Source organism: Notolepis coatsorum (genome assembly GCF_963971535.1).
Source record: "Notolepis coatsorum genome assembly, chromosome: 2".
In the NCBI taxonomy this organism is placed as follows: Eukaryota; Metazoa; Chordata; class Actinopteri; order Aulopiformes; family Paralepididae; genus Notolepis; species Notolepis coatsorum.
The window spans coordinates 101,331,523-101,356,702 of NC_140166.1; the positions used below are offsets into that span (position 1 = coordinate 101,331,523).

Consider the following 25,180-nt stretch of genomic DNA (forward strand, 5'->3'; position numbering starts at 1 on the left):
AGGGGACTGTACATTAGGAGGGGGTGGGTGGGTGGGAGAGAAATATACATACGGTGGGGAGGGAATATATACATGCGGTGGGGAGGAGACTGTCTATTAGGAGGTGGTGGGGGTTTTGGGCATTTACGGTGGCCAGTTTCGAATTGCAGCCTCCCGTAGGTGCTCTTTAAGAGCGGTTTTGAATGTGGGCAGGGATTCACATTCCTTTACAGCTTTGGGTTGGGCGTTCCACATTGTTGTGGCATAATTGCGAAACGTGTTTAGTCCCTTGTTTGAGCCGAATCTGGGTTTAACATGATTTGTTGAGCTTCCTCTGGTGTAGTGGTTGTGGTATTCACTGACCTTTGGGAAGTATTTTGACATGTACATGGGCACCCCGGTCGTATAGTGTATCTTGTAGACCAGGCCCATTGCAAGTTGCTGTACTCTGTCGTCTACTCTAAGCCATCCTAGGTTGTCAAAGTAGTATCAAACTAGTTGTGTGGTATCAAATTAGTTATCTGGTATGAAATCACTTCTGTGGTATCAAATTAGTTATGTGGTATCAGATGTGTCCATCCTGCAGTAACGAGGCTGCAGAGAAGTAGCTCCTCCTACCTGACCATCCTAAACCAGATCCAACTCCCAAAACCTCAACACTGGATGCAACTTTGGGGAAAACTTCAGAGTGGGTGAGTTAACTTGACCCTTTTAGCTCGTATAAAGTGCGTTTATTTAGCCAGGCCTATTGTTAAGCCAATGCACAAACCGTATAACATGCTAACTTTTAACAACCTCATCATGTTCGTGTTGTTCTTTTTTTTACTTGTTTTGCTTCAGCCAGTCGGCTAACGTTAGCTATCTAGTTAGCTAACGGAACGTTAGCGAGTTAAAGATTAATTTGCTACCTTCTCATCTTTATCATGAATGATGCAGTGCGCTATAGAGACATCATCATGCTGGCTGTTGATTAGGAGTTATCGATACCTGGCAATGTCGTATATAGGACCGACTGATATGTTCACTTGAACGTTAACTGACGAGTTTAACCTAATTTAACCTCAAAAAATGCTCAGAGTTTCGTAAAAGTCAGTCAAAGCTTACCATAAGCACGAGCAGTGAACTCCAAGCCCACGTGACTGAACTCAAACTGGAAAGAAACAGACTAAGAAATGATGTAAACTCCATGATCAAAACAGCAAAAAAAAATCATCAATGACAAAACCGAGGAAAACAAAAACAAACCACGTGAACTTTGGAAATTACTCAATAACCAACTAGGCTGCAGTAAAAAACTTAAAACCAGATTCTCAAACATAAAGACAGACAACACGCTCATCACAGAAAAGCTGGATGTAGCCAATTACTTAAATAGTTTCTTCACAAACATAGCCACAACACTGGTAAACAAACTACCCTCCCACTCAGGGCATTATGGGGTAGAACACATAGTAGCATACTACAAGAACCTAGGGGTCCACAAAGACGACTTCAAACTGGAAATGGTAACAACAGATGAGGTACTCAAAAAACTGAGCGCCCTCCAACCCAACAAGGCCACTGGCCATGACAACATCCCCTCCAAATTCCTCAGAGACTCAGCAGCCGCCATCACCCCAGTCATCACACACATAATAAACCTCTCCATAAAACAGGGACACGTCCCCAAGGACTTCAAAATTGCGAGAGTGACCCCTCTGCACAAAAAAGGCAGTAAATTAGACCCAGGCAACTACCGCCCTGTTTCTATCCTTACCTCCATCTCGAAAGTCATGGAAAAAATTGTATACGAACAGGTCGAAAAATACCGTGTGGAAAAAAATCTAATCTACGAATTCCAATCTGGCTTCAGAACATCCCACTCCACTGACACACATGCCTTCTCTATTTAAACGACCACATCAAACAAGAGGTGGACGCGGGCAAATACTGCGGCATGGTCATGCTGGACCTACAAAAGGCCTTCGACACTGTCAATCACACCATTCTGATTGACAAGCTAAAAGCAATTGGTTGATAGTCTATCAGTGAGCTGGATGCAATCCTACCTGGAGGGGAGAGAGCAGATGGTGGAGGTAAACGGTACCCTATCCCCCCCCCCTCACAGTAAGCTGTGGTGTTCCACAAGGAAGCATACTAGGTCCGCTACTGTTCCTAATTTATGCAAATGACATGTCGTCAGCTTGTGACTGCAACTTGTTCCTGTTTGCGGACGACTCAGCCCTGCTGGTCTCTGACAAGAACAAGTTACAGGTTGAAAAAACCCTCAGCTCAGAACTAGGCAAAATCTGCATATGGCTCGCTGATGATAACAAACTATCATTACACATGGGCAAAACAGAGTCCATTCTCTTCGGTTCAAATAACAAACTCAGCAAGACCGACGGCTTCTCAGTTACAGTGGGTGACAATATTGTCACAAGGAAAGAAGATATTACCTACCTGGGTTCCATCCTAGAGGCAAATCTTTCCTGTGACAAAATGGCATCCAATGTAATAATAAAAGTCAACCAACGAACTCGATTCTTGTACCGGATCTCCTCACTGGTAAACAAGAATACCCTGAAGACTCTAGCAGGAGCACTCATTCAAGGGTACTACGACTATGCTTGTACCTAAAATTGTACCTCATCCCATTTCTGCTTTGCACTAGATAGTACTGTACATTAGTACACTGCATAGTATTGTGTATTGTATATTATATGGTAACTCAGAACATTGTACATATGTCTATACCGAACACTGTGACCTCATTTTCTTCTTCTAAATTCATGCTATATTATGTTATTATGTTATTTGATACTATCTTGTCTAGCACAGTCTCTGGAGCGTAACAGTAAGAAGCATTTTGTATGAAAGTATTCTGTACTTCTGTATGACAACTATTAAAGAACTTGAACTTGAACTTGAACCTCATGGTACCAAAGCACCTCAAAGGCGCTAAAAACAAAATTACAAACATCTCAAAACAAACTGGTCAGACTACTGCTTGACCTTACTCCTAGAACCCACCTCACCCCTGCCCACTTTGACAACCTAGGATGGCTTAGAGTAGACGACAGAGTACAGCAACTTGCAATGGGCCTGGTCTACAAGATACACTACACGACCAAGGTACCCATCATGTACATGACAAAATACTTCCCAAAGGTCAGTGAATACCACGATCACAACACCAGAGGGAGCTCCACAAATCATGTTAAACCCAGATTCGGCTCAAACAAGGGACTAAACACGTTTCGCAATTATGCCACATCAATGTGGAACGCCCTACCCAAAGCTGTAAAGGAATGTGAATCACTACCCACTTTCAAAAACACTCTCAAAAAACACCTAAGGGAGACTGCAACTCGAAACTGGCCCCTGTAAATGTCCGAACACAACCCCCTCCAATGTACAGTAAATTACCAAGTATGGTCTTGTCAATAATCCAATGTACAGTGTTTGTACAGTTGTACAGTGTCCCCCACCCACCCCTCCTACCCAACCCCCCCCCCCCACTCCTACCCAACCCCCCCCCCCCCCCCACCCACCCATCCACCTCCAATGTACATTCCACCCCCACCCCCACCTACCCAATCCAATGTACAGTTTCTACGTCTAATGTATATACTCTTTTCTTTCTGGACTCTTGTTTTTGTATCACAAACAGTACTGTAATTGCAAATCTGGTATGTCATAAATGTATAGATGTAGCAGTACTGTCTATCGGAATGTCATGTATGTCACATATGTTACGATTAATTGAAAATGGGGGACCCTGATGTAAACAAGACGAAAGTCTTTCTCTGGTCTGCATCCCCTTAACAATTGTATGTATTGAGCTGTACTGTACTGTACCCGTTCTGCAATCTGTTAATAAAGTTTTCAATCAATCAATCAATCAATCGGGAGGGCTAATGCTAACTAACGGTGCGTGTGCGTTAATGCTACCATAATAATAGTAAAGCATGATGCAGTAGGTGACGTTAGATTATTTTGAACTATAATTACTTGTATAGTCAACAGTGACACAGACCGTAACAATTATTATGTATGCTTATTTTTACGTCTGCACTTTATGCATTGCTCTTATTCTGCCAATTATATGCTCATTGTATGTATTTGACCGATATGAAGCACTTTGGGCTGCAATTCCTTTATGTAAAGTGCTATTATTTATATATATTTGTTTATTATTATTATTATCTTCGAATAACGTTTTGAGTTGCAGTAGCCTCAGCCTGTCGTTACAGGTTGCAGCAGCAAAGGTGTGATTTGCGCATTACTAAAAAATAAAAGCAGTGTACAGGGGGGGGGGGGGGGGGGGGGATAACGCATGATAGGATAAGAAGTTGAGTTTTGTTATACTTGAGGAGGGAATTCATTGTTTTCGTGCTGTTGCAGAGTGAAATGGGTATGGGTATAAAGTGCATTTTGGTCGGAATAGATGGGTGTCAGTGAGAACACCACCAGGTGGGTCTGTCTGGGTGATAATGAAGTTAGCTGGTTCATTGCACACAAAATCATTTTTGCAATGAAGATTAGCCAAGATGGATAATTTTTGTATAGTTTCTGGGCCCTAGAATGTTTAGACATACACTGCCAAGTCAGCAGCCAGTCACCCTCTTTATTTATAAAAACAATTATTAGGCTAGATTCCATTCGATTAAAATGTATTGTCATCATACAGCACATGCATGTACAGTAAAGTGCAATTGTTGTTATATACAATGTACAGGTGATTAAACTGGATATTAAGTACTACTGAGCAATAGTGCTAATCAGATATACAGTACAGTATGTACACAGAGTAGTATTATGTACAGTGATACCAGTATAAATACAATTATACATTACCCTCTTTAGTTATTTATATACTGTATATAATAATATATTATTATTAATAATATAATATGTATATATATATATATATAATTATTATAGGCCAATATGTATAATATATATATTAGCCTATACATAAACAACTGTCTGCTGATGACGATGCCCTTCTTCTCTAGTGGTTCAGAGATGACTTGCACACATGAGAAGAAGGAAGAAGAGTCCTGACAGAGCTCTGACTGCGTCCAGGTGGACATGTCTCCCAAGGTGCCAGGCGGTCAGGGCAGAGGGGAGGACACGGCGGTCCAGGTTGCTGTCCGGGTCCGTCCCCTGCTCCCCAAAGAGCTGCTCCACAGCCACGAGAGCTGCATCACTGTGGACCTCGACCAGTGCCGGGTCACTCTGGGCCACGACCGCCACTTCCTGTGTGACTTCCTGTTTGAGGAAGCGTGCTGCCAGGAGGACGTGTATACAGTGTCCGTCCAGCCGCTCATAGAAGCGTTCTTCCAGGGGTTCAACGCTACAGTCTTTGCCTACGGACAGACGGGCTCGGGAAAGACATATTCGATTGGCGAAGCCAATATCTGTGAGTTGATTAATTTCTATCTTGTGTGAACGATATTAATCGATACTAATCAGCCGCTCTCCTCTATTATAATAATAATAACTGGACTTTTGAAGAAGTCTTTAATCATCATGCAGTGAGTCCACACATGTGATGGGCGGCACACACAGGCAGGGGTGTAGCTCCAGATTCTGGGCCCCATGAAAGAATTTTTGTGTTCCATTTTTTTATTGATGAAAACGCATTATATGGTTTTTACCTATACATTCGGATCAGCAGTTCAGCACCTGCACTGTTGGTGGGTGAGCCTAGTAAAGGATGTCGCATTGCGTTCATCTTCAATGAATGCAATAGTCTACCAAAGCCCCCCCCCTCTCTCTATATATCTCACACACACACACACACACACACACACACACACACACACACACACACACACACACACACACACACACACACACACACACACACACACACACACACACACTCCAGAAACAAACATAGTATCAATGAGAGCATCAATAATACACCTGAGTGATGTCTAGTAAAAAAAAAATTGCCCCCCCCCCCCAGTGCTGGGCCCTTGGAATCATCCTAAGCTACCCCCCCCCCAGCTACGCCCCTGCACACAGGAACACACACATGCAATTTTTTTCTTTGGATCGCCAATGAAATCGAATCTCTGCGCTTGTCTGTTTTGCTATTTTAGTCGCAAATGTGAGTGAAACGCTCGCACTGACTTTAGGCACATAACGCACATTTATGCATATAACGTAGCATATTTGCGGTCACAAAATGGTTAGGAAAAAGGGGTGGCTAAGTGGTGCAGTGGGCAAGGCGCTCGCCACTAACGCAGGATATGCTGGGTTCGAGCTCAGCTCTCGGTGTTGCTTCCGGCTTGGCTGGTCATTCATACTAATACAATTGGCAGTATTAGGGGGTGGGAAGCTGGTGGGTGGGGATCGGACGTTGTGGACAGCGACGACTCCTACAGGTCGGTTGGTGCGCCTGTACAGCAGAATCAGGAAGCAACGGGGGCAGCGTGAGCCTCCCACGCGTACCGGAGGGGACACGTGATGCAAGGCTTGGTCCATTTACATTTACATTTAGTCATTTAGCTGACGCTTTTATCCAAAGCGACTTACAAGTTCTGTGCGACAAGACAGCAAGAAGGGTATAACTCTATCAGCTGAGTAACAATGTTCATCAAAGTGTTGCGTGTTACAGTGTAGGTTAGTTTATTAGGACAAGTGCATGACATTAAGGTTAGTCGGGGTTAGATTTTTTTTTTTTTTTTTATCATTTCAGATAATGGTTGAAGAAGTGAGTCTTTAGTCGACGGCGAAAGATTGGACGGGATTCGGCTGTCCTAACTAGGATGGGTAGTTCATTCCACCATTGTGGGGCAAGGACTGAGAATAGGCGGCTTCTCTTTGATGACCCTCCGGGAGCTTGGATAGGAGTAGATCTGAGGCGGCCAGAAGACGCAGAGCGTAGGGGTCTTGAGGGTGTGTAGTTAGAGACCATTGACCGGAGGTAGGCGGGAGCGGTTCCCTTTGCCGCACGGTATGCTAGGTCGAGGGCCTTGAAGCGGATACGTGCAGCAATGGGGAGCCAGTGCAGGTCCCTAAGAAGTGGGGTGACATGGGCTGACTTCGGTAGGTTTGAGATCAGGCGGGCCGCTGCATTTTGAATGAGTTGAAGAGGCTTGGTGGCAGTGGCCGGGAGGCCAGCTAGCAGTGCGTTGCAGTAGTCGAGGCGGGAGATGACTGTTGATTGGACGAGGAGTTGGGTGGCTTCTTTTGTCAGGAAGGGGCGTATCCTTCTGACGTTGCTCAGGAGGAATCTGCAGGTTCTGGTTGTCGCTGCGATGTGAGCAGAGAAGTTCAACTGGTCGTCGAGGACAACACCAAGGTTCTTGGCGGTCGGCGACGCGGTCACAGCTGCATTCTCGACTGTGATGGAGAGGTCGGTCAGGGGGGTGGATTTGGCCGGCAGGTGGAGCAATTCTGTTTTGCTTAGGTTCAGTTTGAGGTGGTTGGTCGTCATCCAGGCGGAGATGTCGGACAGACAGGCCGAGATCCGCTCAGAGACGTGGATATCTGAGGGAGGGAAGGAGAGGAAGAGTTGAGTATCATCGGCATAACAATGATATGAGAAGCCATGAGATGTGATAATGTTACCCAGTGATTTAGTGTGGTCCACATTGCAGGCGACCAGTGGGAGGCATGGTCTAACAACGTTTGAGACAGGGGAGGGTAGAATTGGATAATACGAAAATGGGATGGGAGAAAAATAGAAAATGGGGAGAAAAAGTAGATAAAAAAAAATAAAAAATACAAAATGGTTAGGAAATGTTAGGTGTACGTAGTAGTTAGGGCTGCACGATTCTTGCTAAAATGTGAATCACGATTTTTCTCTAAGAATTGAGATCACGATTCTCTCGCATGATTCATATTTTTTTTCATTTAAAAAAGTTAAGTAATAATAAAAAAAGTGAATCGTCATAATTTAGAAATTAGATCGCATAGGTCTATGAATAGAGATCGCAATTTTTTTTCGATTAATCATGCAGCCCTAGTATGTAGTACCTACGTGCTGGTCACAGGAGTCTTCAATAACATTTGGATGGTAATCCATTTTGTGAATCGATTTGTTGAAACAACATCTTTGTTGGCAGACAGCTTAACGTTAGCAAGCTAAACATGCGTAGTGCGACCTGTGTAACGTTAAGTAACTTGGGTATCTACTTTTAGGCGAATTTTCTGAGAATATAGCTAGGGGTTAAGAGATTAAACAAGCACTTCATACTTCAAAAAAGTCTTCTTGCATGTCTCCACGGTGACCGTAGAATCTAAAAAACAGTAGAAAGATTTGTTTCCCAGATAACAGAAACCCCGGTCCTTTACACTGTTGTGTAAAACCTCTGGATTGAATTGATTCTGTATTCGGGACTCACCATCTAGGACTCATAATCTGTGTTTTTGGCAGTGAAAAGTAGTATTTCCACATCCTCGGTTTTAACAGTGCAAAGACAACTTTGTCTATTGATGATATGAGCCGAGCCCTGTGTGTGTCTCTGTTTGTCTGTATGTCTTTCTCTCTTTCTCTCTTTCATTGTCTCTCTCTGTCTCTTTTACTGTCTCTGTCTCTGTCTCTGTGTGTGTAGCTTCCTTTAGGGATGAGGAGCAGGGCATCATTCCCAGAGCAGTTGCAGAGATCTTCAAGCTGCTGGATGAGAACGACCTGACAGACTTCTCAGTCCGGGTCTCCTACCTGGAAGTCTACAAGGAGGAGTTCAGGGACCTGCTGGAGGTGGAGACGGCCAGCAAGGACATCCACATCAGAGAGGACAAGGGCAACATCGGTACAGAGCGGAGTCTTCATCTGGTCGTATACTGTATAACCCTTCATATTCTGTATAACTCTACTCTTCATCTGGTCGTATACTGTATAACCCTTCATATTCTGTATAACTCTACTCTTCATCTGGTCGTATACTGTATAACCCTTCATATTCTGTATAACTCCTCACTGAAGGCTTCAGATGCAAAGCACCTCTTAAGACCATCAATGACACTCACTCAACATAAGATAAGATATTCCTTTATTCATATATAATACCTTTAGGAATATTCAGGCATCATAGCAGCATGGGGGAGGGGAGGTACAGGTATGGGCAGGTGTAATAGTAGCAAGATGTAAATATAGGCAATAAAGTTATTTATCAGTTATATTATACGTTACAATAAATATAGGCAATTCAAGTTTTGGCTACTTTTCTTTACCATGGTATGTTTGGTATCATTCTTTTCAGCACAGTCTCACCTATATGACCTGACCGTTTTTCAAAAATAATATGACAGCCCTACTAGGGATGGGGCGGGCATCGATTTTCAAATATTCAATTACATTTTATAAAATCTAATAGTTTGATAGTTTATGGAAACGTTTTGTACATTTGCCATGTTTTTTCACTAAGTTCACACATTTCAAGCAATAACACACACACACACACCACTCTGCCCTCCGTGGAGGCAGCAGCTCACAGACGGCATGCGTTGTGGCCAACCCATTAGCTTCACATCTATGATGATGCGTGTCTTTTGTCCTCCGCAGTGCTGTGTGGGGTGAAGGAGTGTGAGGTGGAGGGTCTGGATGAGGTGCTCAGTCTGCTGGAGTCTGGGAACACAGCCAGACACACCGGAGCTACGCTGATGAACCCTCACTCCAGCCGCTCTCACACCATCTTTACCATGCTGATGGAGCAGCGGAGAGGAGGCCTCCGGCTGTACGGCAGCAACGCCGCCACCGTCCTCTCCTCCAAGTTCCACTTCGTAGACCTGGCTGGATCGGAGCGCATCCTGCGGACGGGGAACACCGGGGAGAGGCTGAAGGAGAGCATCCAGATCAACAGCGGCCTACTGGCGCTGGGCAACGTCATCGGCGCCCTGGGGGACCCCAAGAGGAGGGGCACCCACATACCCTACAGAGATTCCAAAATCACCAGGTACATATACGTACTTAATTGAAAACTATTAGGAATGTCTGTCGTCAGCTCCGGCATAATCCCAACAACCTAGACCGTGCCGCGTCACATATCTTATGCCGGTTACAGGTACATACCCTCACCTGCACCTTGTGTATACTGTTTACTTTGACTCATAGTATATATTCAGGTTACATTTTCGTTTCCCTTTTTTTTGTATCTATGTTTATTTATTTTATTGTAATATTATATAATAATATTATAACCGATAGGGCATACAGACCCTCATCTGCACCTTTGCATACACCGTTTATTTTTCCTCATATTTCTATATTCAGATCAAATTTTATTGCCTATATTTATGTCTTTCTTCTATTACTCATACCTGTACCCACCCCCATGCCGCTATGAAACCTGAATTTCCCCCAATGAGATCAATAAATGAATCTTATCTTATTTGATCTCATCGCATCTTATTATCTTTTATCTTATGTTATTTTATCTCATCCTATCTTATTTTATCTCATCTTAATTTATGACATCTTATCATATCAGTTTGATCTTTACAACAACTCGTCTAGGATCCTAAAAGACTCTCTGGGAGGAAACTCCAAGACTCTGATGATGGCCTGCATCAGCCCGTCCTCCGCGGACTTCGACGAGAGCCTGAACACGCTGAACTACGCGGCTCGCGCCCGGAACATTCAGAACCGAGCCACCGTCAACTGCCAGGGTGAGCTGGACCGGGTGGAGGGTCTGGAGCAGCAGATCAGGGCCCTGCGCAGAGCCCTGGAGAACCGCCAGCGCTCCGAGACCCGGATCATCGCTCACTCTGACTCAAACAGGAGGCCTCGGCTCGGAGAGGCAGAGATGAGTAGACTGCAGGCTCACAGCGCCCACTACAGGACATGCACCGACACCGCATACCGGTAGAGCCCTATGTAATCCGTTTTTATCTTTTCCTGTTTTCGGATATGAATATTCCTGTTTTCTGTTTTTTTTATTTTCCTGTTTTTGGATTTATCTGATTTAATATTTTTTCCTTTGGATTTAACCAAAAGAAAACTATACAAAATTATGTTTTTAACTAACTTTAATAACAGTACATCTGCAAACAGTGCCAGTGCAGTTCAGTGTTCAGTGCCAGTTCAGTTATGATTATTTTTTTCTTTTCAATTCAGTTCAGTTCAATGCAGTTCAACTGCCAGTGCAGTGCAATAACTAAATAATAATTAAATAGTTAATTCGGCATAATTATCCAAAATGGCCGTCTGGAGGCTCTAGTCAAAACAAATTACTTTTCCGGCTTATTCTACCCTATCCCTTTCTTGTTGCGATCAGCCCCCGCATGGGAGGTGACTGGTCCGTTTAGGACTGTTCATAACTGGACGTGGTCACTTGTCCGACTGGCTTGTCAAATGAAGCTTGTCGGATGTTTCGTCATATAACTCAAGACTGAAAGCATGCAATAGGTCGAGAGTGCTGGCGATTGAACGGCTGGAAGTTTAACTTTCCAACAATGTATTGAATGATCGGGAGAAACGCAGCCCAGAGCCGGCAGACGAGCGCAAAGTGCAGCGACGTGCGTGAGCATGCGTGACGGGCCGTCCGATGTTTAAGAGGTTAAAAGCTCTGGATGTATTATAATTTTTTTTATAAAGAGATAACTCTACATAAAATGTTATCTATAGCACCTTTTAATATGAAAATATTGTGATATGGTCTTCGCAAATCTTTGTAAAGAGAGTTGAAGAAGTCTGTGAAACTCATTGGTCTGGTGGAGATATTGCTCTGACCAACTCAAGAGCGCACTTTTGATTCGTATTAGCACTGCTGCCTTTCATTCTGTCAAGTGCAGGACTCCTTGTCTGAAACTGGGCAGAGGCCTTAAACAGAGGGGAAGCTATAGTCCTTGCAAGCGTGAAACTTTGAACATTGCAGATTTGTCAATTAAATAAACAAATAAATGTGTGGATCTGTCAAGGAACAGCCCTACTGACGAATGGTTGTAATCTGTGCTGCTCTCTCACCCTCCAGGTTGCTAGGTGATTTACAGAGCGAGGGAGCTCTGAGTTCAGAGCAGGGTCTGAGAGTGAAGGAGTGGCTGTGCTCCGTGGAGGAGGAGAGGAGCGTCCTGACCACCGCCTCGGGACCAGACAGCGGCATCGACAACAGCTCTACAGAGGACAGTGGCGTGTCGAGGAGGGGCAGGCCTGCTATTAAGAACCAGGTAAGACATGATACCTACACTAATAAACGTTAGCTCCATAAAGGACAGTGGCACGTTGAGGAGGGGCAGACCTGCTATTAAGAACCAGGTAAGACATGATACCAACACTAATAAACATTTTCCTTCTAAAATGCATAACTTTAGCTACTTGTGCCTAGCGTCCACACTATTCTGGAGTTTTCGGGCCCCTAAAATGGTAACTATTGAAGATGCTGCAGTGCTGGCCCTGTTTTCGTTTGAAGAATCCAGGGTTGCATTTTAGTGATGGACGGAGACTTTCGAAAACGATGATGCGGACAAAACACAGTCCCTGGACCACAGACAGCTACACCTAGGTGCTGCTACTGAACCTCAGTGCCTGGAGGACAGACGGCTACACCTAGGTGCTGCTACTGAACCTCAGTGCCTGGAGGACAGACGGCTACACCTAGGTGCTGCTACTGAACCTCAGTGCCTGGAGGACAGACAGCTACACCTAGGTGCTGCTACTGAACCTCAGTGCCTGGAGGACAGACAGCTACACCTAGGTGCTGCTACTGAACCTCAGTGCCTGGAGGACAGACAGCTACACCTAGGTGCTGCTACTGAACCTCAGTGCCTGGAGGACAGACGGCTACACCTAGGTGCTGCTACTGAACCTCAGTGCCTGGAGGACAGACGGCTACACCTAGGTGCTGCTGTACTGGAAGTAAACAAGAATGACATCATGAACAATGCTTAGAAACAATAGAACATATTGTTCTTCTGACATGACCATGGATAATCCATGATCGCCAGCCTGTTGATTCTTCTACTTTGGCCTGCAAGGGTCCAACTGGTTTGAAAAGCTCAACAAATACCATCGTCTCTTGAAGGAATGAGAACCAAGGCACTCGACTTATATTGGAAAAAAAACATAAAATGCCTTTATTTCATTGACAAGCTCTTAAATACAGAAATGTTTAATCATCTTCTGTCGAGGTGTCCTTGTGAAAGCGGCGTTTGTTGATTGCTGCAAAGGTGAACCAAGGTTGACGCACACAGGTGGTTATTATAAGATCGAGACAGTCAGATTTCAGAATATAACAAAGGATGGTTTATTCTAGTCACACAAGTAAAGGATTCCACCGCACGTGGTCTCATGCAGGAGAGGTATGCAGATGGAATGATGAGCAGCGGCCGACAGCAGGTTTTATACAAGTAAACTCCTTCCATAAAGTAGTTTCACTTTTGATACGTACTGACTACTGATTGATCAATTTAGTGATGAGGTAATGGTTGTTCACACCCAAAAGGCAGTTACCGTTGTGTCTGTAAAGGCTCAATCTCATCCAGTCAAACGTCCCTGAGATCCAGTTTGTTCTGGTATAGAATAAGATACATTTAAAACTGTTCTCAGGCCTTTTAGAGCCTTGAGGAACAATGCAGCTTTATATGGCCTGTACTCCCATCACAACAGATAGCAGCTACTTGTGATGGGAGCGCAGGTGTTCTGCACTCCCAGAATGAGGTATCTAGAATAATCACAGATAAGGTGTTCCAATGACTTCCAATGAGTGAGATTCATCCAAAACTGCTTTAAGGCACTATGAGGCCTGCACTCCCAGGATAGAGTGTTCTTCATTAAATCTTTACTGGGTGAGATTCACTCAGGTCGACTCCAGACTGAGGAATTCATGTCAATACCTTCACTTGAGCAAGACACTTAACCTCCTAACTGCTCCTGATGAGCAGCTCGGCACCTTGCATGGTCGCCTCCGCCGTCGGTATGTGAATGTGTGAGTGAATGTGAGACATAAGTCGATAATAGCTGTTATATAAATGCAGTCTATTCATAAGAGCCACTCTTTGACTCAATTTAACTTGAAACGCTGCTCTTTTATTTTGTATCCACCTTTTCTACTGTTTTTCTCTGATTTTCTCCCATCCCAATTTAGTCGTTATGCCAATTCCCCCCTCCCCTTCCTGGTCGTTGCTCGCATGTGCCCCCTACTGGTCGGTCTAGGGAGTCCTGAAGTCTATCGGATGCTTCCTCCGTCACATAGGAGACAGCCAGCAACCTCTTTTCACCTGCCAGCGCGGACTCTCATTGGTCAGAAATGCTGCTCTTCTCAAACATAATCTTCTCAATACGTTGAGAGGTGTCTACCTGTTTGACTCTATGGAATATAGCACACTACTACACAGCCTTCCTGTATAGACAATAACATACAGTATGTATTCCACGCTTCCCAGTCCTACAACTCACCTCTTAACTCATTCAGTGCCAGGGGTCGCTGTTTACCTTACCGTTGAAATGCCATCGCCTTTTAACATGGGGATACGTGGCTGTGTTTGCAGGCCTAAAGCTATATTATATATTATAGCTATGGATCTAATAATATAGTCGATTTGTTTGAGTTTCTTCTGGTCAAGATGCAAAAAACAGATAATTTTTTCATTCATACATTCCTGTTTTATACCGTCGTGAATATGAGTGTAGTTCCAAAATGCTCCGTAATGGCCGGCAACGTGTATTCGTGTAAAAGTGTTATCGTTTCTTCCCTGGACTAGCTACTGTTCTCAAATCAAATTTAGGTTATCTGTATTATGTTTAATCATGGATGCATGAAAGGGGGGGGGGGGGGGGGCCCTCTGTGCTTTGATCGCAACCAACGGAACACACCACACACACGCACGCCCCGATCAGCATGAAGGAATTTTTGGATCAACGCAATATTGATACCATATAGTCCTTACCTTGACCAGGATCTGTCCCGAAAAGAATATTCCAATTATCTGATCGCCATTCCAAGTACTGATGTCGATTGTGTTGCCAACGTAATCCAGCACTGAACATGATCCGGGGGGGCCCGACCCTCGTCGATGCATGCGTTATAAGCGCTTGCCCTGCTTGAGTAGTTAGACCCCGCCCGCAAGCCGCAGAACGGCCCACACACCAAGCCACATAGTATCAAATGGAGTGCAATAGCGGCCGCAAGGCGTTAGGCGGCGGTATTGGACTTTTGCAATCTCAGACCCATCCCCAGTGATAACACACAGCTGTCTGCATGTTTATGAATGGAAATAGCGAATAAAAGAAATAACGATCATAATAACGAGTATACTCGTTGTTGGCGTCCAACGATTGGCGGGCTATAACGAGTATACTCGTCATTGGCAATTAACCGTCGTCAACTCGTCATTCCTCGCCATGCTTAATCTGCCAATGACGGATTACGACGTCATCGAGATCAATATTTCAAAAATCTGTCATGGCATTCATATTTCACCGACTGATCATTGACGGGTGCTGGGGATCTCCACTCAACTCTCCAACGGTTCAATATCGCCACCTGGTGGCCGATCGCCAAACCGGAAGTGGGGAAGTGGGGCAGGAAGTGCTTGGTGTCCCCCCTATTCCGTCCGCCACTTGCGATCGCTCGCGGGACGCCATCTTGACACACTGGATAATCGGTCGGTTGCCATAACTCAATAAACAACGTTATTTGGACGTATATATTATTATACAACCCGGAAATGGTTAGTCTAGATCAACATCCCATAATAGCGATCTTTCTGCTCCACGCTGATCACCCAACGGTCAGAGGAAGCTGCAGTGAGTTTCAGCGTGTTTGATTATTATTATCCATACAAACTGCTATGATCAACATATCACCCATACTACATGATTAATTTAATGTCGGACATTGCATTATAAACGACCCCCCTCACCAGCAGATGATGAGTCATGACGTTTAGGACCTTGTACAATTGAAATTTTTAATCTGACGTCAATCGTTAGAGAAAAAGAAACTTGAAGAACTTGAAACTTGAAGAAACTTGACTTGAATCGCTAGCAAACTGCATTTGATGATGTAATATATGCATAAATGGCTATATCTCACGTTCTATGAATTACTGCAGAAAACGATAAAAACATATTTATACTCTAGACCAGTGGTTCCCAACCTTTTTCCCCCCAGGGACCCCCAAACATCTCTGATGAAATTCGCGGACCCCCTCCTAATAAGATACCATAAAATACTTTTTTTTTTTTCATTTTAATAACAAACTGCTTATACACAGGCATATGCATCACAATTAGACCCACTATGCTTCTTTAACTTGTGCCTTCAATCAACAAATCTCATCTTGCACCATATGCATTTCAAAATGTTTGGCCAATATTCAAATCCAGTATTCATCCTCTCAAATCAGTCCCTAATGGTGAACGGTTTGCATTTATGGAACAAATCAATGCAACAAATTAAACTAAATATGAGACAGGAAATTCCAATCAGTAGCAGAGAGAATCTGTCCTAGCTGGGTTTAATACTTTTTTTTTGTCATTTTAATAACAAACTGCTTATACACAGGCATATGCATCATAATTAGACCCACTATGCTTCTTTGACTTGTGCCTTCAATCAACAAATCTAATCTTGCACCATATGTATTTCAAAATTTTGGCCAATATTCAAATCCTGTATTCATCCTCTCAAATCAGGCCCTAATGGTGAACGGTTTGCATTTATGTTGAATGAAGTAAGAATCCACTGCAGTAAAAATATCCTCACCTCGAGTGGTGGTAGTAAGGTTGACTGACATGAGAATGTCCTGCTTCAGATCCTCATTTTCGATATATTGCACATAAACGATGAGCACAGCCTCGTCTGCGACAGTTGTAGTTTCATCAAGTTGTATGGCAAATGGACCCTTTCTAAGCTTTTCTGACAGCTGCTGCTCGCAATCACTTGACATCTTATCAATTCGGTCTTTCACTACATTGTTCGAGAGTGGTACTGATTTTAGTTTATCCGCCACCTGTGGGCCGCACAGTTTCTAAACCATTTTGATGCAGGCTGGTTTGATGAGCTGCTCGCCAATATTGTGCGGTTTCTTTGCTTTTGCAATTAAAAGCGAACACTCAAAGGAGGCTTCGGTAGCCTTCTGTAAATCACTGCCACCCCTGCTCCACGCTACTCTAACATCAACAGGCTTGTTCGCCTTGAGAGACTGTTCTTTCCTCCGAAAAAAGTCCGGATCCTTCCCAACGGTTTCTGGGTGCTTAGACGCCTGATGTCTCTTCAGCTTGCTGGGCTTCAGGCTCGAGTTTGCCAACTTTTCTCCACAAATCACACACTCAGGTCGTTTGTCTGGTCCCTCAGTGAAGCCCATGGTGATGTAATTTTCGCGATTGCTGTAGGTCCTAACTTTTTTTGCAGATGAGCTGCCGTCATCTCCTTTTCGTGTGTCACACATTTTCGCCTCTGGCGGCTGACTGCAGACGAGCCGAGAAAGTTAACTAGCGTGCTAGGCTAGCTACAGAAAGTGATAGTCAACTGATTCGCGTTTTAGCGGCTACCCGGTAGCCTACTGTTAACGTTCAAAAATCATGTCTAGATGTTTATTTATTTATCTTTATTTTTTATTGTAGTGGAGAGACTATTCATGCTTCTGATGATAAAAATATGCTAATTAAATATTTCTCTGGAAAAAAAAAAGAAAAAATACCTCAAATCATCTGTGGTCTGGCGGACCCCCTGCGCCCCCTGGCGGACCCCCAGGGAGTCCGCGGACCCCAGGTTGGGAATCACTGCTCTAGACAGTATTTTTATATAAATGTGTGAATGAAAAAGTAAAACGTTCCTACACCCTGAACAATAGCTAATCGATGTTGAATGGGCCATAGTAATGTCAATTTAGCAATACAATTTAAAAAGTTATAGCCCTGCAAAGTAGGTGAACATATCCATAGACAAATAAAATACAGCTGGCAGAGAAGGGATTAGGACGAATCAAAGTGGTGGCGGAGAATGGGTTAAAGAGTTCATAATAAAACACAAGATACTCGTGTCCTAGCGGTGGCTGGGTGGCGCAGCGGACATTGCGCTCGTCACCAACGCAAGGGACACCGGGTTCGAATCCGGCTGTCGGCGTTGCCTCCGGCTTGGGCCGGCCGTCATACTAACTCAATTGGCAGAGTTAGCGGGTGGAAGTCGATGGGTGGTAATCTGGACGTTGTGGACAGCGACTCCTACAGGTTGGTTGGGGGACGCCTGCACAGCAGAGACAGGAAATGGCGGGGGGAGTGTGAGCCTCCCACACGTTACACCTCGCCAATGAGAGTCCGCGCTGGCAGGTGAAAAGATGTGACAGGCTGCCTCCTCGTGTATCGGAGGGGACACATGATGCAAGGCTAGTACAACCGGCCAGTTACGTAACCATTGACTACAGGAAGGCTCGTTATCTGGTCAATGTTACACAATAAGGAGACGGCAGCCAAAGTATCTAAATAAATAATATTTAATTTATAGTTACCATGGTTTCGTAACAAAAATGAACATCAAATAATAAACAAACAAACACAGAACTACACAGACCGGATCAGCACCAGACGGAAGGGATGACAGACTACTTATACACAAGGGAATGACGAGACAACACACACCTGGGGTAATGGTAATTGGGTACACCTGGGGGGAGAACAATAGGGACAGTTGTACAGTAAATGACCAAGTAAGGCTTTGTCAATATTCCAATGTACAGTGTAAAATGTGTGTGTGTCCCCTTCCCAACCCCCCCCCCCCCCCCCCCCCCACCTCCAATGTACAGCCCTCACCCAACCCACCCAACCCCACCCCACCCAACCAACCTCCTCCAATGTACAGTTTCTATGCCAAATGTATATACACTCCTTTTCTGGACACTTTTGTATCACAAACAGTACTGTATTTGCAAATCTGATATGTCATAAATGTATAGATGTAGCAGTACTGTCTATCTGTATGTCATGTATGTCATATATGTTATGATGAATTGAAAATGGGGGACCCTGATGTAAACAAGACGAAAGTCTTTCTCTGGTCTGCATCCCCTTAACAATTGTATGTATTGAGCTGTACTGTACTGTACCCATTCTGCAATCTGTTAATAAACTTTTCAATCAATCAATCAATCAAACTACACACCATGACAGATGACTACATCTAGACATGACAACTCACATTAGGAGCGCCTGATCAGGGCACAAACATACCCCCACATAACAGGGGGGCATATGTGAGCAACGTTCAAGACAGGGGAGGGGAGAATTGGCACAGCGAAATTGGGATGGGATAAAAATAGAGAAAAAGTGGATACAAAAAAGATACTTGTGTCCTAATGATGAGGATAAACGCTCAATGAAGAAACCCACTGCCTTCACCAAAAGAAAGTCTAACATGCCTATAAATACTTACTATGGAACTACACACTAATGACACCACAACCCAACGTGTAGATAGATGGATGCTACATATCCTACCACTTGACCCCTAATGGCACCACAACCCAACATGTAGATAGATAGATAATAATAACTTTATTTTTTTATAGGCATAAGAGAAAAAAGATAGAGGTAGCAAGGTAAGGTAAATCAGTGTTTCACATTAGGATCTAGCATCCTAATAGGCCTCTCTGTTTACAGTTTCATTCAGTAATACAAATAATACAAATAGAATAGACATAGTTTAAGAATAGGCTACAAATAATAAAATAGAACGGACATAAAATAGTTCATACAACAGGGTATTTAACATACAACAGAGCAGTGCATCAGAGCAGTGCATAGATGCTACATATCCTACCACTTTACCCCTAATGGCACCACAACCCAACATGTAGATAGATAGGCAGTGGGATGCCCACCACACCTTGAGAAGGCTCAACAGTTAGTTCCAGCATCCCAGAACCACCCCCTCCATGCTAGCTTCCACTTTTCCATGATATCCACCCACTAAACCTCCCTATGTTATCCTATGTAAAAAAATAAAACCATTCCTGATACCAATATCACACATGAAACGGCAACAACAGAGAAGAAAAGGAATACTCTTACCCATTGTTTACTTTGTCCCACAGCTGACATTATTTCTCCTCAACCAAATACACGTCCTTTCAATGCCTCTCCTGACATCTCATTTACCGCTTTTACCTGACAGGAGCCAGAGGCTGCAGGGGAGCGGTGGACCCATGGTAATGAGAACAAGAAGGACGGAGACAAGGAGGAGAGCATCTCTCAGCTTCAAGCTCAGGTCCAGCAGCTGGAGATGGAGAACACAGACTTCTTAGCAGCGCTGGAGGATGCTATGGAGCAGTACAAACAGCAGGTCAGACCAGCATCTCAATGTTAACATCCACCGTTCATCGGTTATCCATTCAAACTAAGGCTGGACGGTATAAATGGTGGAGAAAATACTTACCGTCTATCCTTCAAATGATACTGTGATATAAAGTTTAGACCATACCGTCCAGACAGCTGAAACCATCACAGTCAGGACAGACAGCTGAAACCATCACAGTCAGGACAGCTGAAACCACCACAGTCAGGACAGCTGAAACCACCACAGTCAGGACAGCTGAAACCACCAGTCAGGACAGATGAAACCACCACAGTCAGGACCGCTGAAACCATCACAGTCAGGACAGATGAAACCACCACAGTCAGGACAGCTGAAACCATCACAGTCGGGACAGCTGACACCACCACAGTCAGGACAGCTGAAACCACCACAGTCAGGACAGACAGCTGAAACCATCACAGTCAGGACAGCTAAAACCACCACAGTCAGGACAGCTGAAACCACCACAGTCAGGACAGCTGAAACCACCACAGTCAGGACCGCTGAAACCATCACAGTCAGGACAGATGAAACCACCACAGTCGGGACAGCTGAAATCACCACAGTCAGGACAGCTGAAACCACCACAGTCAGGACAGATGAAACCACCACAGTCAGGACCGCTGAAACCACCACAGTCAGGACAGATGAAACCACCACAGTCAGGACCGCTGAAACCATCACAGTCAGGACAGATGAAACCACCACAGTCAGGACCGCTGAAACCATCACAGTCAGGACAGCTGAAACCACCACAGTCAGGACAGCTGAAACCACCACAGTCAGGACAGATGAAACCACCACAGTCAGGACCGCTGAAACCATCACAGTCAGGACAGATGAAACCATCACAGTCAGGACAGCTGAAACCATCATAGTCAGGACAGATGAAACCACCACAGTCAGGACAGCTGAAACCATCATAGTCAGGACAGATGAAACCACCACAGTCAGGACAGCTGAAACCATCACAGTCAGGACGGATGAAACCACCACAGCCAGGACAGCTGAAACCATCACAGTCAGGACAGATGAAACCACCACAGTCAGGACAGCTGAAACCACCACAGTCAGGACAGCTGAAACCATCACAGTCAGGACAGATGAAACCACCACAGTCAGAAGAGCTGAAACCATCACAGTCAGGACAGATGAAACCACCACAGTCAGGACAGCTGAACCCAGGCATCACAGTCAGGACAGCTGAAACCACCACAGTCAGGACAGCTGAAACCTTCCCAATATTCCACTGTTGACTTCAATCAATATCTGAAATAAAAAAAAGACATGATGTAATCTACATTATGTAATCTACTGTGCCTATATTACTAACTACTATGCTAATATGTGACCCGGCACGGTCTAACCCGACTTGTTAAGGAGCTCACGATTCTCCAGAAAACCCCAAAATGTCGCGCTATTCAGAAAATGGTTGAAATTGATATATTGGCCATTTTAAGTGCTTTGTACATTTGTAAATACGTTAATTATTGTTCGATTGTAAGGCTGTTTTTCCATGCACTCTATTCAAAGAACTACAATGTCGAGGGGAGGGGCTGAGTTATGTTTCGGCGGGCGCAGTATCGATGAAATGAGTGGAGAGGAAACACACCATCAAAATCCATTCAGAAACAACGCGCCCAGTAATTTGTTGGGGGTGTGAAAATATGCCGAGAAACATTCATATCTTTGGAACCGTTTGTGTTCAATTGTATCTGAATCGGGAGATGATCTTTTCTTCGTCACAATTGAAATTGTATTTCTCGGTCGCACAAAAGCTGGCTGGCAGTCGCATTGAATAATCTACTCCAGTACGCGCTCCGAAAGTCTGTAAACTTGCGCATAACGGAGTATAGAGAGAAGGCTCTATAGCAGAGGTCCCCAACCATCGGGTCGCGGACCGGTACCTGGCCGTGGATCATTTGGTACCGGGCCGCAAAGAAAGAATAAAGTTGTTTTAAAGGAAATGTATTTTATTTTCATTGGTCTTCCAGGTATCTTACTTTGAAAAATGTCCACTTCCGCCTGTGCCTCACTCTTTTTTGTCAAATAAGTCTCCTGCCATAATGCTCCCCTTCGCGTAATTCACTCACAGCTCGCGCTGTGGTTGAGACGTGATTATAATCCGGTTTTTATGCACCTGAGTCTCTTTGGATAAAGGGTCAGCTAAATGAATAAATGTAAATCATTCTTCCTCTCAGAGTGATAAACTACAGGAGCAGCAGGAGCTGATATCTGAACTGCAGTGTCTGCTGTCAACACCAGGGGGCGCAGTGGGGCTGGGCCTCCACCTGAGACAACGGCCTCACACCGCCCCTCTGGGCTCCACGCGCATCACCCAGAACGGAGGCACGGCCAGACGGGTAAGGATAGCTAGAGTGCCTGTTCCCATACAGCAGGGCTATTCAACTAAATTGTTCAGGGGGCCACATTGTCAGAAACCCAAGGGGCCAGGGGCCAGACTGCCACGGCGCCTCCCCGTGCTATGAATATATGTACACTTGACACAACACGCAACCACATTTTCACAACTTTTATTTAAAGGGGAACTATTTTACTATTTCTTTCACTATTTGGGCACTTTTACACAATTCATGTGGGTTTATGGAACACATGTAATTTTCTTTTTTTTTAATTCATTGTTTTGTATTTCTAATCAAGTACTCAAAAACAGCATTTTTCTACCTCAAGATCTTAAGCGTTTTGAGCCTGGGCTCCAACCACAGTGGGAACTGTGTGGAAACTCAGCTGATTATCATGCAGCGGTGTCTCTCTGACATCACAAATCAGCACATTTTCAGATGACTCAGTTCAGTGAGGGAGAATATTGTGAGAGGAGAATTGGAAGAATGCGCCAATATGAGAATTAGAGACATAGATCATATTAATATAAGTCCACATAGCTAGGAAACAATGCTAAACACTGAAAAAGGCCATTTATAAGATAGTTCCCCTTTAACTACATTGCAAAAGTAGTATACTTTTCAAAAAAAAGTGCTTCATTTATGTGCCACATCTGCAACATCTCCTGCAAAAAGTGCTTCATTTATGACTGTGCAACAACTGCAACATCTCCTCTTCAACATTTCAATATAAAAATAAAATAAAAAACAAACAAGTGCATGATGTGCATCTGAACATTCTAACATCAACACTTGAACAAAAAAACACATTTATAGTGCAGCTGAGCTTATGAAAAAGTGCTTCATGTCTGTGCAACAACAGCAAATCACAGCATCTTATTAGCACTTATTGTCGACTCTTAACTCTCAAACATCAGGGGGGTGGGGGGCAGACAGGCCTAGCCTACATACACACATCTAATGAGAGCGATTGCACTTCTTTGACTGGGCAATGGCAGAGAAAGAGGGTTCATAGGAAGTGAGGGCTACCCGCAAACAGTGATGCAAATGCTCATTTGTCAAGGAGGCACGTTGCTTGTTTTAATGACATTCATGTGAGAGAAACTGGATTCACAGGTGTATGTTGAGCCAAACATTGTTAGCACAGATATTGCCAGCGTTTTTATGTTGGGGAATGTCTTGACATGAATACACTTTATCCAAAATGTTGTGGTGGATTCATTCTCAAGTGCCTGCTGCAGAGCAGATGATGCTTGCATGTCAATTATTTCAAGTTGCAGGAGACCTTCATCAATGTGAAGTGATGCAAGGAACTCTTGTCCTTTTGTGGAAATAGCAGCTACATTGGCAAATGGGTTGCTCACAAAATGCATCAATTCTCTGGACATGTCAAATTCATCAAATCGACTTGCAAAGTTTTCCCTCAATTTATCAATGAAATCTGTAATTAATTGAGTGACTTTTGGCTCAATTGTGCGTGTTAACGTTGACATGAAAAGAAAAAAGTAAAAAAAAAAAAAAAAATTAAATTTTTTTTTTTTTATTTTATTTTTATTATCATGTAATCTTTGGCGGGCCGGTCAGAATCATCCCGCGGGCCGGATCTGGCCCGCGGGCCGCCAGTTGAATAGCCCTGCCATACAGTCTTCATGTGGAATACTCTTACTAGTTACGGTGCTTGCCAGTATGACTTACTACCATAGTGTCTTTATACATGTATCATTGTACATATTAATACTACAACTCTGTACATACATCTGATTAGCACTATTAATCAGTAGTACTCATTCATATATTTTATACCCAGTTTAATCACCTGTACATTGTATATTGCTATTGCATTTTACTGTTACATTTGCGCTCTGGTTTGATGCCAAACTTCTTTTTGTTGTACTGTAATCTAATCTAATATCTTCTTTACACACTTGAGATATTGTGAAATTTATTCACAAAGTAAATCACAGGAATATTCCAATCAGATTTTGCTAGCATCTTTCTTGATAGATTAAGAAGGGTATATGATTGTCCATTTTGAGATAATGTGTCTGTCTGTGGATCCAGGCCAGTCCGGTGGGTTTTCTGGGTAACGGATCGTGTGATCACATGGAGCAGTATGATCATGGTCACAGTGACGACGTCCTGGCAGGAGATGAGATGAAAGACTCGGAGGAAGAAGACCTCTGTCATACCAGCCTGAACCTGGGAAGACGCAGGTATGCTACAGAATTTAACCACCTTGCCTTTCACTTCATGTTTAGAGAGATGTTTAACACGAGCAAGGCTGAATATATTGAGCCGTATACCTTGATTGACAATATAAAACCATTTTCTATGTGTCCATCAATAAATCTTCATAAGCATTCAAGACGGATCCATGAAGCAAAGAGCTGAGTGCTTAATGACACTGTGATGACTACATTATTCATTACCGTATCCCTGATGGCCTAAAGTCAACAAGTTATATATCTTTACGTGGTCTGTCAAATTGTCTTTAATTTCAAACCTTTATTTAAACTCTAAAGGCAGGTTTCCCTTCCCTTGAAATAAGCATAAAAGCATATAAAATCACACAGCATATAAAACACAACAATAATCCAACATGATGAGGCA

At 43.8% G+C, this 25,180-nt stretch overlaps 1 protein-coding gene across 3 annotated transcripts in view; it reads left to right on the top strand.

The window, feature by feature from the left end:
• Nucleotides 1-610: 610 nt before the first annotated feature.
• Nucleotides 611-25,180, top strand: part of kif7 (kinesin family member 7) — a 71,644-nt gene continuing 47,074 nt past the window's right edge. For 2 of the 3 annotated variants that reach the window (XM_084307572.1, XM_084307574.1), the window contains exons 1-9: nt 611-671; nt 4,980-5,386; nt 8,535-8,732; nt 9,485-9,875; nt 10,436-10,783; nt 11,892-12,084; nt 20,028-20,195; nt 22,409-22,570; nt 24,632-24,783. In XM_084307572.1, coding sequence (XP_084163698.1) covers nt 5,056-5,386; nt 8,535-8,732; nt 9,485-9,875; nt 10,436-10,783; nt 11,892-12,084; nt 20,028-20,195; nt 22,409-22,570; nt 24,632-24,783 — 1,943 coding nt within the window. In that variant the 5' untranslated portion in view covers nt 611-671; nt 4,980-5,055. The remainder of the gene's footprint in view (nt 672-4,979; nt 5,387-8,534; nt 8,733-9,484; nt 9,876-10,435; nt 10,784-11,891; nt 12,085-20,027; nt 20,196-22,408; nt 22,571-24,631; nt 24,784-25,180) is intronic. The other variant, XM_084307573.1, reaches the window with a different exon arrangement.